Genomic DNA, 12,637 nt, shown 5'->3' on the forward strand with positions numbered 1-12,637 from the left:
GTCAGGAGTTCAAGACCAGCCTGGCCAACATGGTGAAACCCGATCTCTACTAAAAATACAAAAATTAGCCGAGCATGGTGGCACACACCTGTAGTCTTAGCTACTCAGGAGGCTGAAGCAGAAGAATTGCTTGAACCCAGGAAGTGGAGGATGCAGTGAGCCAAGATCGCACCACTGCATTCTAGCCTGGGTAACAGAGCAAGACTCTGTATGAAATAAATAAATAAATAGGCTAATATAACTGTAGTGTTTACTTCTTTTTCTATTCTTGCTTATGTTTCTAAGTGGATTTAAGGTTCCAAAATGTTTCTCATTGGAATATTTTTCAGAATTGCCTTAATCTATAAACTATACTAGAAATAATTGCAACTTTATAGTATCCCACCGAAGTCCTCTGTACCTTAGTGTTCGATATGTTCCAGGTGCTGACTAAATATTTGTTGAGTGAAAGAATGAATGAATGGAGAGACCTTAGTTTGTCATCTGCATCAAGTCTTAGTTTATACTTCTCATTAATATTTTTCAGATTTTTCCCTTTTGATCCTGCATATTTCATGTTAATGTTACTTCTTGACATTGTATATTTTTTCCCATAATTTTCTAATTATTTGTTGCCAGTATCTGTCATTTCTGGTTTTTTTTTGTTTTGAAATTTCCCAAATATTGTTAAAAAGATTGGCAATAGTGGGTATCCTTGTTTTGATTGTGATTTTAATAGAAATATAAGTTACTCTTCACCACCAAGATGTTGGGTGGTAGCGTGTAATACATTCTTTTATCTAGTTCTTAAAATATATTTTATAAGGAATAATTTTATGAAAGATTTTAGGTTAACTCTTGTCTGACATTTTTGGGATTAAAGGAATTTGCTGTTGTTTGATAGCATCATTATGGAAGATACTGAATAGCACATATTTGTGATCTTTTAAGTTAGCCATAGAAGACATCTTCTCATTCTGCTGTGATAAGTGAATGTCTTTCTGACTTTCTTCTGGGTCCCTATTTCACTGATCTAAACCTGGTTTCTAGCAGAGAAGAGACTAAAGCAAGCACATCCTTGCATTCCCTTGCTTTCAGTATGTAGAGCTGAAATGTTTCCATATATGGGAATTTCTCATAGCATTGGGTTTGGACATACAGATGTCATAATAATCCTCACAACAACAACATTACTGCATCTAGGAATATAGGTGAGCCAAGACACTTTGAAGGGTTTATGTGAATTATGTTATTTAATCTTCAGAAAAAATAAAACACTGTGAGTTCTACTAGCCCATTTTATAGATGAGGAAACTGTGACTTAGAGCAGTGAAATAACTTGTCTATGGTCATACAGCTGAGAAGTGGCAGAGGCAAATTGCCTGTAAAGTAGAGCCAAGCCTTAGGGATGGATGGGTGGAGATAGATATAGATATATGTGTATATAGGTATGTGTATATCTGTACACATATGCATACATATTTGATGTGCTTGAGAGATAGATGCTGAGGACTAATACATTTTGAAATTTTTCTGGAGCCAGTAATATAGTAGTACTTAGTGGCAAATAATGAGCCTTTTTCTGTTAATAATAAGAATACCATTTCTTTGGAAGGGAATACTATCTAATTATAGTTTCCCTCAGTATATCTCGGGGATTGGTTAGCAGACCCCTGTGTATACCAAAATCTGCACATATTCGAATCCCAAAATCGGCCCTGAGGAATGTGCTTCCTTATGGAACCTATTTATACAGTATGTGGGTTTCACATCCCACAAATACTATACTTTCAATCTGCGTTTGGTTGAAAAAAATTATAAGTGTGCCCATGTTGTTCAAGGGTCAACTTTAAGGCTAGATAATACTTCTGTCTAAGGACCTAGAGTCTGAGTAGTTGACATATATTGTACTTGTAAATTTACCAAGTTAGACTATGCATTTTGCGGACATGTCTGTAGGGTTGACATAATCCATAGGTGCTCCTAATGCAGTAGTCCGTAATTTGACTTTCTTATTAGTTTTCTCCCTAAAAATTCTAAGACAGCATTGAATTTTTGGTATCCTCAGAGGAAAAGACAGTTACCTCTAAGAAACCTACTTTCTGGGCGGGCACAGTGGCTCATGCCTGTAATCCCAGAACTTTGGGAGGCCGAGACAGGCGAATCACCTGAGGTCAGGAGTTTGCAACCAGCCTGGCCAACATGGTGAAGCCCCATCTCTACTGAAAATACTAAAATTAGTGGGGTGTGTTGGCAGGTGTCTGTAATCCCAGATGCTTGGGAGGCTGAGGCAGGAGAATTGCTTGAACCCGGGAGGGGGAGGTTGCAGTGAGCCGAGATTGCGCCATTGCACTCCAGCCTGGGGGATAAGAGCTAGACTTCGTCTCAAAAAAAAAAAAAAAAAAACTACTTTCTGTGGAAGTCGGTGTATATGTTTTTTTAAATAATACACAAGTATATGGTAGAGTAGGGATTATCTAAGCAATTAGTCCCTATCATGGATGGTGAAGGTACTAATCAGTGTTTGGGAGGGAGTGGAGATAGCCTCCCCATATAGAGAGGTAATGCATTTTAAAATCATTTAGGGGACTTTTTCAAATAATCCTGTTTCTTCATGGTGACATTCCCTGACACAGTGAGCCAATCAGGTTTGCTAGGGCAGAAAATGTTCAAGAGCCACTGTACTAGATAGCGTAAAAGAGGACTCTTTTGTTGAAGCTTGATGGTAATTTTTCCATAATCCTGGTCTTTAAAAAGCAAAAAAAAAAAACCACATTAAAATGTTGTTACTTTTCTCTCTCTCAGTAGAAATGTTCCTAAACCAGCAAAGGAGGCTATCTGAATTTTTAAAAGTTTTTATGAAGGAACATAAAAATTCCTTTCTATAGTTTTTTCCCACCTCTAGAAATGCTTGAAATGAGATTCTGCCTTACGTCTCACAAATTAAATACCACATTTGTGTCTCATCCATCTCAGTTTTCCTATCTTGCATTTTAATCTATCCTGTTTCAGGACTTCTTTTGCTGCCTTGTGGCTGTTTCTTATGTTTGTTACTAATTCATAAGGTGGCTAACTTTCATATTTGTAGAAAATTTCTCAGTGATTATCTTTTAGTTGGAGTTCCAGTGTAGTTTGATTTGGAGTGTCAAGATCTGTCCCATGCCTAGCCTTAGTCCTCAGTCTGTTTTATTGGGTTCAACACCTGGTTGTAGTACCAAATGCCCTTTTCCCTTTCTCTCTCTCCTTCCTCTCTTCCTCCCTCAGTACTGCCCAAGTTGGTCAGACTCAATGATTTTATTCTTAAGCTAATCTTATGTTTAATTTAGGTAAGTCACATTCTGATTTCTGATTTGCAAAATACAAATTTTCTTCTCCTTCATGTAGTAGGATTTTAATTTTATAAATATTTAAATTTTCCATTAATGATGTGTTAAATCTGCACTAAAACTGCTTCTTTACGTGTTTTTAAATTTTTTCATTGTGGTTTTAACACTTTTTTTTACATGCAAAAAACAAAACCATTAAACTTTTCTTATTAAAATGCAAAGCCTAGTGTCTTCTAGCTTTTTGAAGAGCTTTTGTCCATTATATAATCTGTAAAGTAGCCAAGAGTTCCTCAGAAGCAGGACATCATTTAGATTTAAAACAATTATGACTTGTCTGTAAAATAATAATGTAATATAACCATTCATGGGATGGCAGCTGCGATTTTACTTCAGTGACAAAATCCTTGGATACTACCACCGTTCTATTTACCTTAAAGATTTTACCAAGGTACCCTAGAACAAAAATGGTGAGGTCATTTTTATTCTGATAAAGTTGATATGACTAGAAAGCCAAATGACACAGTTATGAGCATAGACCTTTTATTTTCCAGATGTTTGACAGTGTAAACATACATAAAATACATATTAAAGTTTAGATGCTTTATATTTTGTGCAATAAATTGAAGCCTTAAAAAGAAAACATTTTTTTATAAAAGAAACTCATTAGTTTACTTAATTAAGACAGTAAAATAGCAGCAAGTACCAAGGCATTGTGCATTTCTTTTATTTAAGACAAGTTACTTCATTTACATCAGAGTCAGAAATGTTAAGACTGGCTTTCTTGAATACTTAATATAGCTTGAATCACTGGTTAGATATGGACATATTTTCCCAACTGTACATCAGGGAGGAGTGCTTTCATTAGTTTCAGAAAATGCAGACCCTCAGACAGCCAGCATGACCACAACATTGAGCATTAAGAGAAATGAAGCATTTACTTTCCAAGCATTTGCCACAGAAGGTAATTGAGTCTTTACGTTTGTGGTTGTCTCTTCCCTCCGTAAGTTAAGGGTTGTGCTTTGTTGAGGCATTTCAGAGAAATTATTTGGCATGCCACTAGTGATACTTAGGGTCATGGGTGTTGGGGATGATTTTGTTGAGCTAGTGAGGCTTGTGTTTGTAACCATTCCATCTTGGAGATGAATAGTTAGAGTTGCAGCTGCTGCTTCATGTGAATTGATAGTCTCTGTGGATGTATCTTCTGGATAGGGCACAAAAGCCTTATCAGTGCTAGTAAAGGTGGTGTCTTTGCTTAGAGTGGCACCAAACGTTGTTTCCTTTGTTCGATATTGTTTGGGGATTTTGGTCACTTTGGGTTGAGTTACCACACTCAGAGAGTTAATGGTGTCCACTGTCTGCATCCCACTTACAGTGAATAAGCTTGAGGTAAATCCAGAAGGTGTGGGATATATGCTATGTTCCTTTAAAGATGATATTTGGGTAGAACATGGAGTCCCTATCACTTGGGCTTTTGTTTCCATCATCCACTTCAGTAAGTAAGTAATGTTTTGTTTATGGTCACATGACCACCTGTTATTGTAAAGGGTTATCTCTTGCAACTGAAAGAGCTGGTCAAAAGATTGGTCTGGAATGAATGTGAACTTATTGTTGTGCAGGTAGAGATGCGTGAGATTTGTCAGGTTTATTAATGTACCTGGAAGGATTTGTGTCAAAGAATTATTAGACAGGTCCACGATATGTAGTTTGAAGGGCATGTTGGTTGGGACTGTCCAAAGTTTGTTACTACTGAGGTTGAGAACCTCAAGACTTCTTAGTGTATTTTTAATGAGAACAACCTTTTCCAGCATATTCTTAGAAACATCCAGATATTTAAGATTCCACTGATAAGCAGTATCAGATTTGTCAAGAAGTTTAATGTTGTTGTTAGCAGCAGACATGTTCCACAGAGACCGAGGTAACTGAGCAGGCAGGCTTTCAAGCCTGTTGTTTGAAATGTCCAGGGTCCTCAGATTGGTATATTGGGTTAACTGGTTATGCAGATCAGTAAAGTGGTTATAAGACAGGTTTAAATGTATAATATTCTCTTGCAGTCCAGATGGTAATGTAGTCAAGTTTCTACCTGAACAGTCCACATGCCTGTGCCTTTCTGTGCATATACATTGCAGAGGACAAATGCATAAAATACCAGGTGTGAGAAACAGAAGAATGAACAGGCAGAGAGACATTTTCAATATCTGATATTCCATCAAAGCCTAGAAACAAACAGATACACCCTTCTTTTAATATGCAAATACAGTTTAGGCATCTGCATGGGTCACTTAGCATTAGGCAAAATTTTCAATAAACCTCGTTGTTGTTGAGTCCTTTTATAATTGTTCCAGTGATTAAACTAACAAAGCTCCCCTTCATTTATAGTCCAAATGCTTAATCCTTCAATTGGGCTATGTGGTAGAGAGAGACTCTCTCCCTACTCTCTCCTGCATTTTCTCCTTTATTTTCTCTCCCCCTCCCCCCTTTTCTAACCATATTCTTTCTTATTTATCTTTCTAGAGCCTTAATATGATAAAATAGCATTCTTTGCAAATAAAGAGTTGCAGTTGTAAGCTATTACTATTTTTGATGATATGCTTTCTTACTCAGATGAGAAAAAATGGCTGTCGTGTCTTTTTTTTTTAATCTCTGCAGTAATGTAATTCAATGTGTGTGTATAGGGTAGATTTTATTTAGATATTAAAGCAGTTCTTCGAAATGTTATCTTTTTGTTTTTAGGATAAATATATCTTTGTAAAAGGCACTTGAAAAATCCAGACCAACACTGTACCTATAAACCTCACATTTTATAAAGTGGTTTTTTCTATATATTTCAGTGCCCATTTTAAAAGAAAACAATATATTTACAAAGTGAATGAATATATAAAAAATATCCCTCAACTGACACTGCAGCAAATTTCTGGTGCATGCACTTGCTATTGAATATATATTTAATCTTAACGTTGACTTTTTCTTAAAAAGGAAAAAGATTCCAAAGTCAGCCTTTTACTGATTTAAATAACATCTTACCGTAGTGTCGTCTTCAACATCAGCATCTCATTTTCTCTGGGAAACTTAAAGCTTAAAGGTCGTCTTGTTCTGGAGAGTCGGAACTGTTTCTGGCTGTGGGCTGTGCTTGCCTGCTCAGCTGCATTGTGTTGCTGTGAGCTGAAGCTCTGCAACCACCTGATCAGTACCACATAGGAGGACTGCAGAGCTGTCGCTGGTGCTGACTCAAATTTATGGTGCACACGCAACAAAATGGACAATTTTTTAAAAAATTTACGGCATCAAGTGTACCTATATATCTGATTTGCTATAGGATGGGATACCTTATGCACATTAGAGTTGGCCCTTACTCCTTTCTATGTATTTGTCTGAGATTGGGTTCCATATTTTAACATTTGTCTCATTAAGAATCTTTTTAAATACCTCTACTCTTTATCCTTTTTACATGTTGAAAATGAATTTGACCTTCCTCATGGATAGTTTTCTATGATATTAGTCCCACTATTTTTAACTCCTGCCTTTTTATATTCCTTTCTAAAATGGTATAATTTTCATGTCACATTTTTAATATTAAAAAAATCTGTTCTCTGATTTTTATGTCTTCCTCCAACATGGTGATTATTATGTTTAATCAGCTTTTCAAATTTATCAACCACTTAAATGTGCCATCTTCCCTCTTAGGATGTATAGAATTACTGAAATATGATTATTTTTTCTTTATCTTTCTGATACAATGGATCATTTGACCAAGGCTATACACAAGCCAGATACATTTGGAAATTAGCATCTTATACTTTAGATTATCACTTCCTATGGTAAAATAAACATGTTTTATTTTATATATTTGGGGTTAAAGTTTTTTTTCTTTATGAAACCTTGGATAGTAAGTGGATATGAGTATTGTTTTTTCCAAAGACATTTTTGGTGCTATATGAATGACCATTTATTTGATTTTATGTTTGAAGAATAACAGTATCAATTTAGGCGATTTCAGAGTATTGCACATTTCAGCTTTCTGGGAAAGTAGTTTATAGTTTTAAAATTACATGAAATAATGTAAGAGGAAAATTTTTCATCATGAATTTTATAAAATGAGGTCAAATTTATGATAAATTTTGCTCCACTCTTCAGTGGACTGCTTGCGTAAATCTGTTAAAACACAAATCTGATTTCCAGAATGGCCAGTTTACTTTAAAGCAAGCAAATAAAGTTATGGTATTTCGTTACCAAGTGGCACCATTTAAAAATGAGTAATATTTAGCATATTATATGTAAGGAAAATCCCTTTATGCCTTGTTACTAAATCATTTGTTTTTTCTCTAAATTATATTAGCATTATTTAGATTATACCACAAATATAATTTGTTGTATTAAAATTTGAAGTTTATTTTCTTTTTTCTTTTTTTTTTTTTTTTAGGCGGAGTCTCGCTCTTTCGCCCAGGCTGGAGTGCAGTGGCCAGATCTCAGCTCACTGCAAGCTCCGCCTCCTGGGTTTACGCCATTCTCCTGCCTCAGCCTCCCGAGTAGCTGGGACTACAGGTGCCCGCCACCTCGCCCGGCTAGTTTTTTGTATTTTTAGTAGAGACGGGGTTTCACCGTGTTAGCCAGGATGGTCTCGATCTCCTGACCTCGTGATCCACCCGTCTTGGCCTCCCAAAGTGCTGGGATTACAGGCTTGAGCCACCGCGCCCGGCCTTCTTTTTTTTTTTCATTATACTTTAAGCTCTAGGGTACAGGTGCACAACGTGCAGGTTTGTTACATATGTATACATGTGCCTTGTTGGTGTGCTGCACCCATTAACTCGTCATTTACCTTAGGTATTATCTCCTAATGCTATCCTTCCCCCCTACCCCCTCCCCACAATAGGTGTGTGATGCTCCCCTTCCTGTGTCCAAGTGATCTCATTATTCAGTTCCCACCTGTGAGTGAGAACATGTGGTGTTTGGTTTTCTGTTCTTGCAATAGTTTGCTGAGAATGATGGTTTCCAGCTGCATCCATGTCCCTAAAAAGGACACGAACTCATCCTTTTTTATGGCTGCATAGTATTCCATGGTGTATATGTACCACATTTTCTTAATCCAGTCTGTCACTGATGGACATTTGGATTGATTCCAAGTCTTTGCTATTGTGAATAGTGCCACAGTAAACATACATGTGCATGTGTCTTTATAGCAGCATGACTTATAATCCTTTGGGTATATCCCCAGTAATGTGATGGCTGGGTCAAATGGTATTTCTAGTTCTAGATCCTTGAGGAATCACCACACTGTTTTCCACAATGGTTGAACTAGTTTACAGTCCCACCAACAGTGTAAAAGTGTTCCTATTTCTCCACATCCTCCCCAGCACCTGTTGTTTCCTGATTTTTTTAATGATTGCCATTCTAACTGGTGTGAGATGGTATCTCATTGTGGTTTTGATTTGCATTTCTCTGATGGTGAGTGATGATGAGCATTTTTTCATGTGTATGTTGGCTGTATGAATGTCTTCTTTTGAGAAGTGTCTGTTCATATCCTTTGCCCATTTTTTGATGGGGTTGTTTGTTTTTTTTCTTGTAAATTTGATTGAGTTCTTTATAGGTTCTGGATATTAGCCCTTTGTCAGATGAGTAGATTGCAAAAATTTTCCCCCATTCTGTAGGTTGCTTGTTCACTCTGATGGTAGTTTCTTTTGCTGTGCAGAAGCTCTTTAGTTTAATTAGATCCCATTTGTCAATTTTGACTTTTGTTGCCATTGCTTTTGGTGTTTTAGACATGAAGTCCTTGCCCGTGCCTATGTCCTGAATGGTGTTACCTAGGTTTTCTTCTAGGGTTTTTATGGTTTTAGGTCTAACATTTAAGTCTCTAATCCATCTTGAATTAATTTTCATATAAGGAGTAAGGAAAGGATCCAGTTTCAGCTTTCTACTTATGGCTAGCCAATTTTTCCAGCACCGTTTATTAAATAGGGAATCCTTTCCCCATTTCTTGTTTTTGTCAGGTTTGTCAAAGATCAGATGGCTGTAGATGTGTGGTATTATTTCTGAGGGCTCTGTTCTGTTCCATTGGTCTATATCTCTGTTTTGGTACCAGTACCATGCTGTTTTGGTTACTGTAGCCTTGTAGTATACTTTGAAGTCAGGTAGCGTGATGCCTCCAGCTTTGTTCTTTAACTTAGGATTGTCTTGGCAGTGCGGGGTCTTTTTTGGTTCCATATGAACTTTAAAGCAGTTTTTTCCAATTCTGTGAAGAAAGTCATTGGTAGCTTAATGGGGATGGCATTGAATCTATAAATTACCTTGGGCAGTATGGCCATTTTCACAATATTGATTCTTCCTATCCATGAGCATGGAATGTTCTTCCATTTGTTTGTGTCCTCTTATTTCACTGAGCAGTGGTTTGTAGTTCTCCTTGAAGAGGTCCTTTACATCCCTTGTAAGTTGGATTCCTAGGTATTTTATTCTCTTTGAAGCTATTGTGAATGGGAGTTCACTCATGATTTGGCTCTCTGTTTGTCTGTTACTGGTGTATAAGAATGCTTGTGATTTTTGCACATTGATTTTGTATCCTGAGACTTTGCTGAAGTTGGTTATCAGCTTAAGGAGATTTTGGGCTGAGACAATGGGGTTTTCTAAATATACAATCATGTCATCTGCAAAGAGGGACAATTTGACTTCTTCTTTTCCTACCTGAATACCCTTTATTTCTTTCTCTTCCCTGATTGCCCTAGCGAGAACTTCCAACACTATGTTGAATAGGAGTGGTGAGAGAGGGCATCCCTGTCTTATGCCAGTTTTCAAAGGGAATGCTTGCAGTTTTTGCCCATTCAGTATGATATTGGCTGTGGGTTTGTCATAAATAGCTCTTATTATTTTGAGATACGCTCCATCAATACCGAATTTATTGAGTTTTTAGCATGAAGGGCTGTTGAATTTTGTCAAAGGCCTTTTCCGCGTCTATGGAGATAATCATGTGGTTTTTGTCTTTGATTCTGTTTATATGCTGGATTACGTTTATTGATTTGTGTATGTTGAACCAGCCTTGCATCCCAGGGATGAAGCCCACTTGATCATGGTGGATAAGCTTTTTGATGTGCTGCTGGATTTGGTTTGCCAGTATTTTATTGAGGATTTTTGCATCGATGTTCATCAGGGATATTGGTCTAAAATTCTCCTTTTTTGTTGTGTCTCTATCAGGCTTTGGTATCAGGATGATGTTGGCCTCATAAAATGAGTTAGGGAGGATTCCCTCTTTTTCTATTGATTGGAATAGTTTCAGAAGGAATGGTACCAACTCTTCCTTGTACCTCCGGTAGAATTCGGCTGTGAATCCGTCTGGTCCTGGACTTTTTTTGGTTGGTAGGCTATTAATTGTTGCCTCAATTTCAGAGCCTGCTATTGGTCTATTCAGGGATTCAGCTTCTTCCTGGTTTAGTCTTGGGAGAGTGTAAGTGTCCAGGAAATTATCCATTTCTTCTAGATTTTCTAGTTTATTTGCGTAGAGGTGTTTATAGTATTCTCTGATGGTAGTTTGTATTTCTGTGGGGTCGGTGGTGATATCCCCTTTATCATTTTTTATTGCGTCTATTTGATTCTTCTCTCTTTTCTTTTTATTAGTCTTGCTAGTGGTCTATCAATTTTGTTGATCTTTTCAAAAAACCAACTCCTGGATTCATTGATTTTTTGGAGGGTTTTTTGTGTCTCTATCTCCTTCAGTTCTGCTCTGATCTTAGTTATTTATTGCCTTCTGCTAGCTTTTGAATGTGTTTGCTCTTGCTTCTCTAGTTCTTTTAATTGAAGTTTATTTTCTTACAAGAGAAATTACACTCGAGGAGCCACCTTTTGTATAAAACTAATATTGCTCGAAAAGTGTCTATATTTTAAAAGTCTGCAACATAGAAATTTATTGTTGATTAGGTACTTTATTGCCACTTTACTTTGAGGGTTCAGTTGAACTCTTAATGAGATTCTTACTGTGGATTTAGAAAACCAGCCGTCATTCGTAGTGCTTAAAATAGTATGTTAAAAATACTACATTCAGCAATATTGTGGAAATAGGGAATGCATTGACATTTAGAGTTCTGTTTAAGCTCATATATACACTGCTGCACTTCTAAAGATGTGACTGAGGGTCAATTTACCGACCACTTAAATCTCTTAATTTTAGGAAACCTCATTAAGTCAATGTGGAAGTACAGTTATGCATTTTCATTACACTTAACAGTACTTTTGTTTGAAAGAAAGGACATGTTACTTCATTAATGGATTCAAATGAATTTGGGTTTAGGCTGTATCAAGTTTAGTTTCTGTTGCATATAATAGAAAATTCCAACACAATAGTAGTGGCAGTATTTCTCATTTCAAGTTTGGGGCATACCAAATTGCTTCATATTATTCAAAGATATTGTAAAATTCTCAAAAAGAAAAAGGGAGATCATTTCAACATATTTGAATTGTAACAGTCTCTTACACTTTTAGAAATTCTCATGAAATAAAATAATACTATATTACTGTTACTCAAAAAATACTTTTTAGAGGCATAAGTATTTGTTACAACTTATTTTAAGTATTACTCAAACTCATTACATTTTATATTAGTCTGTCTAGGTCAGTAATGATAGCTAGTTAGGCAACTTTTACATTCTAGGTTAAGCAGTGAATTAATTTACATATTCTTTTGTGTCCTAGAATATATTAGCCCAACATTGTGAAAGGTATCACAAAGCATCTGCCAGGGAATAACTATCCCACACTAATCACTGGTTTCAGTTTTCCATTATTAGAGATAACATTTGCTATGCTTGAGTGTCAGATATTGTTTATTTTGGGTAATATGGTTGGCTATTTAGACTGATTTTCCTGCTGAATACAACTGAGAGTACTCAATACAGTATTTTAAAAGCATGAAAGAACAACATAGAAATTACCAAGTCAAAATCCAAGTGAATCAGTTTCTTTGCCCACCTCCCTACTCCTTTTTTACTTTATGCCACTGGCTTGTTGCCAAAACTCAGTCAATTATTTCCTAAAATGTCTCTCATCTTGGAGTTTTCTCTTTGCCTCTTTGGGAAGATTTAATTCGTTCTTCTGTCCCCCATATTTTCTCTAAGTGGTTCCTAATATCATTGATATAATTACTTATTTGCATCATCTCTCAGTAATTTCAAAATAATGCCAGCATTGACTGCTACAATTAGATTATAGACTACCGAATAAAGTTTAAAATTTCTTCATAGCTCTGCTTGTTTTATTTTCCTAAAAGTGTGTAGTAAATTCTGTGTTCTAATGCAATGTGAAATAATTCTTTTCTCTATATTTTTATATCACCAACTTGATATAAACTTTGTTTTAGT

At 36.2% G+C, this 12,637-nt stretch overlaps 2 protein-coding genes across 3 annotated transcripts in view; one reads left to right on the forward strand and one right to left on the reverse strand.

Moving 5' to 3' along the window:
• Positions 1–12,637, forward strand: part of NF1 (neurofibromin 1) — a 292,160-nt gene that overhangs the window by 203,897 nt on the left and 75,626 nt on the right. The gene's annotated exons all lie outside the window — the stretch shown is intronic.
• On the reverse strand, positions 3,829–6,580 carry OMG (oligodendrocyte myelin glycoprotein). The gene is made up of 2 exons (XM_025363571.1): positions 6,327–6,580; positions 3,829–5,518 (listed from the first exon to the last, which is right to left on the reverse strand). Exon 2 carries the CDS (start codon positions 5,510–5,512, stop codon positions 4,190–4,192), a length of 1,323 nt encoding a protein of 440 aa, XP_025219356.1. The 5' UTR covers positions 5,513–5,518; positions 6,327–6,580; the 3' UTR covers positions 3,829–4,189.

This window comes from Theropithecus gelada, chromosome 16, assembly GCF_003255815.1.
Source record: "Theropithecus gelada isolate Dixy chromosome 16, Tgel_1.0, whole genome shotgun sequence".
In the NCBI taxonomy this organism is placed as follows: Eukaryota; Metazoa; Chordata; class Mammalia; order Primates; family Cercopithecidae; genus Theropithecus; species Theropithecus gelada.

Bases quoted from the DNA above. Each gene is read 5' to 3' on its own strand.
- OMG (XM_025363571.1), bottom strand. From the start codon at position 5,512: ATGGAATATCAGATATTGAAAATGTCTCTCTGCCTGTTCATTCTTCTG.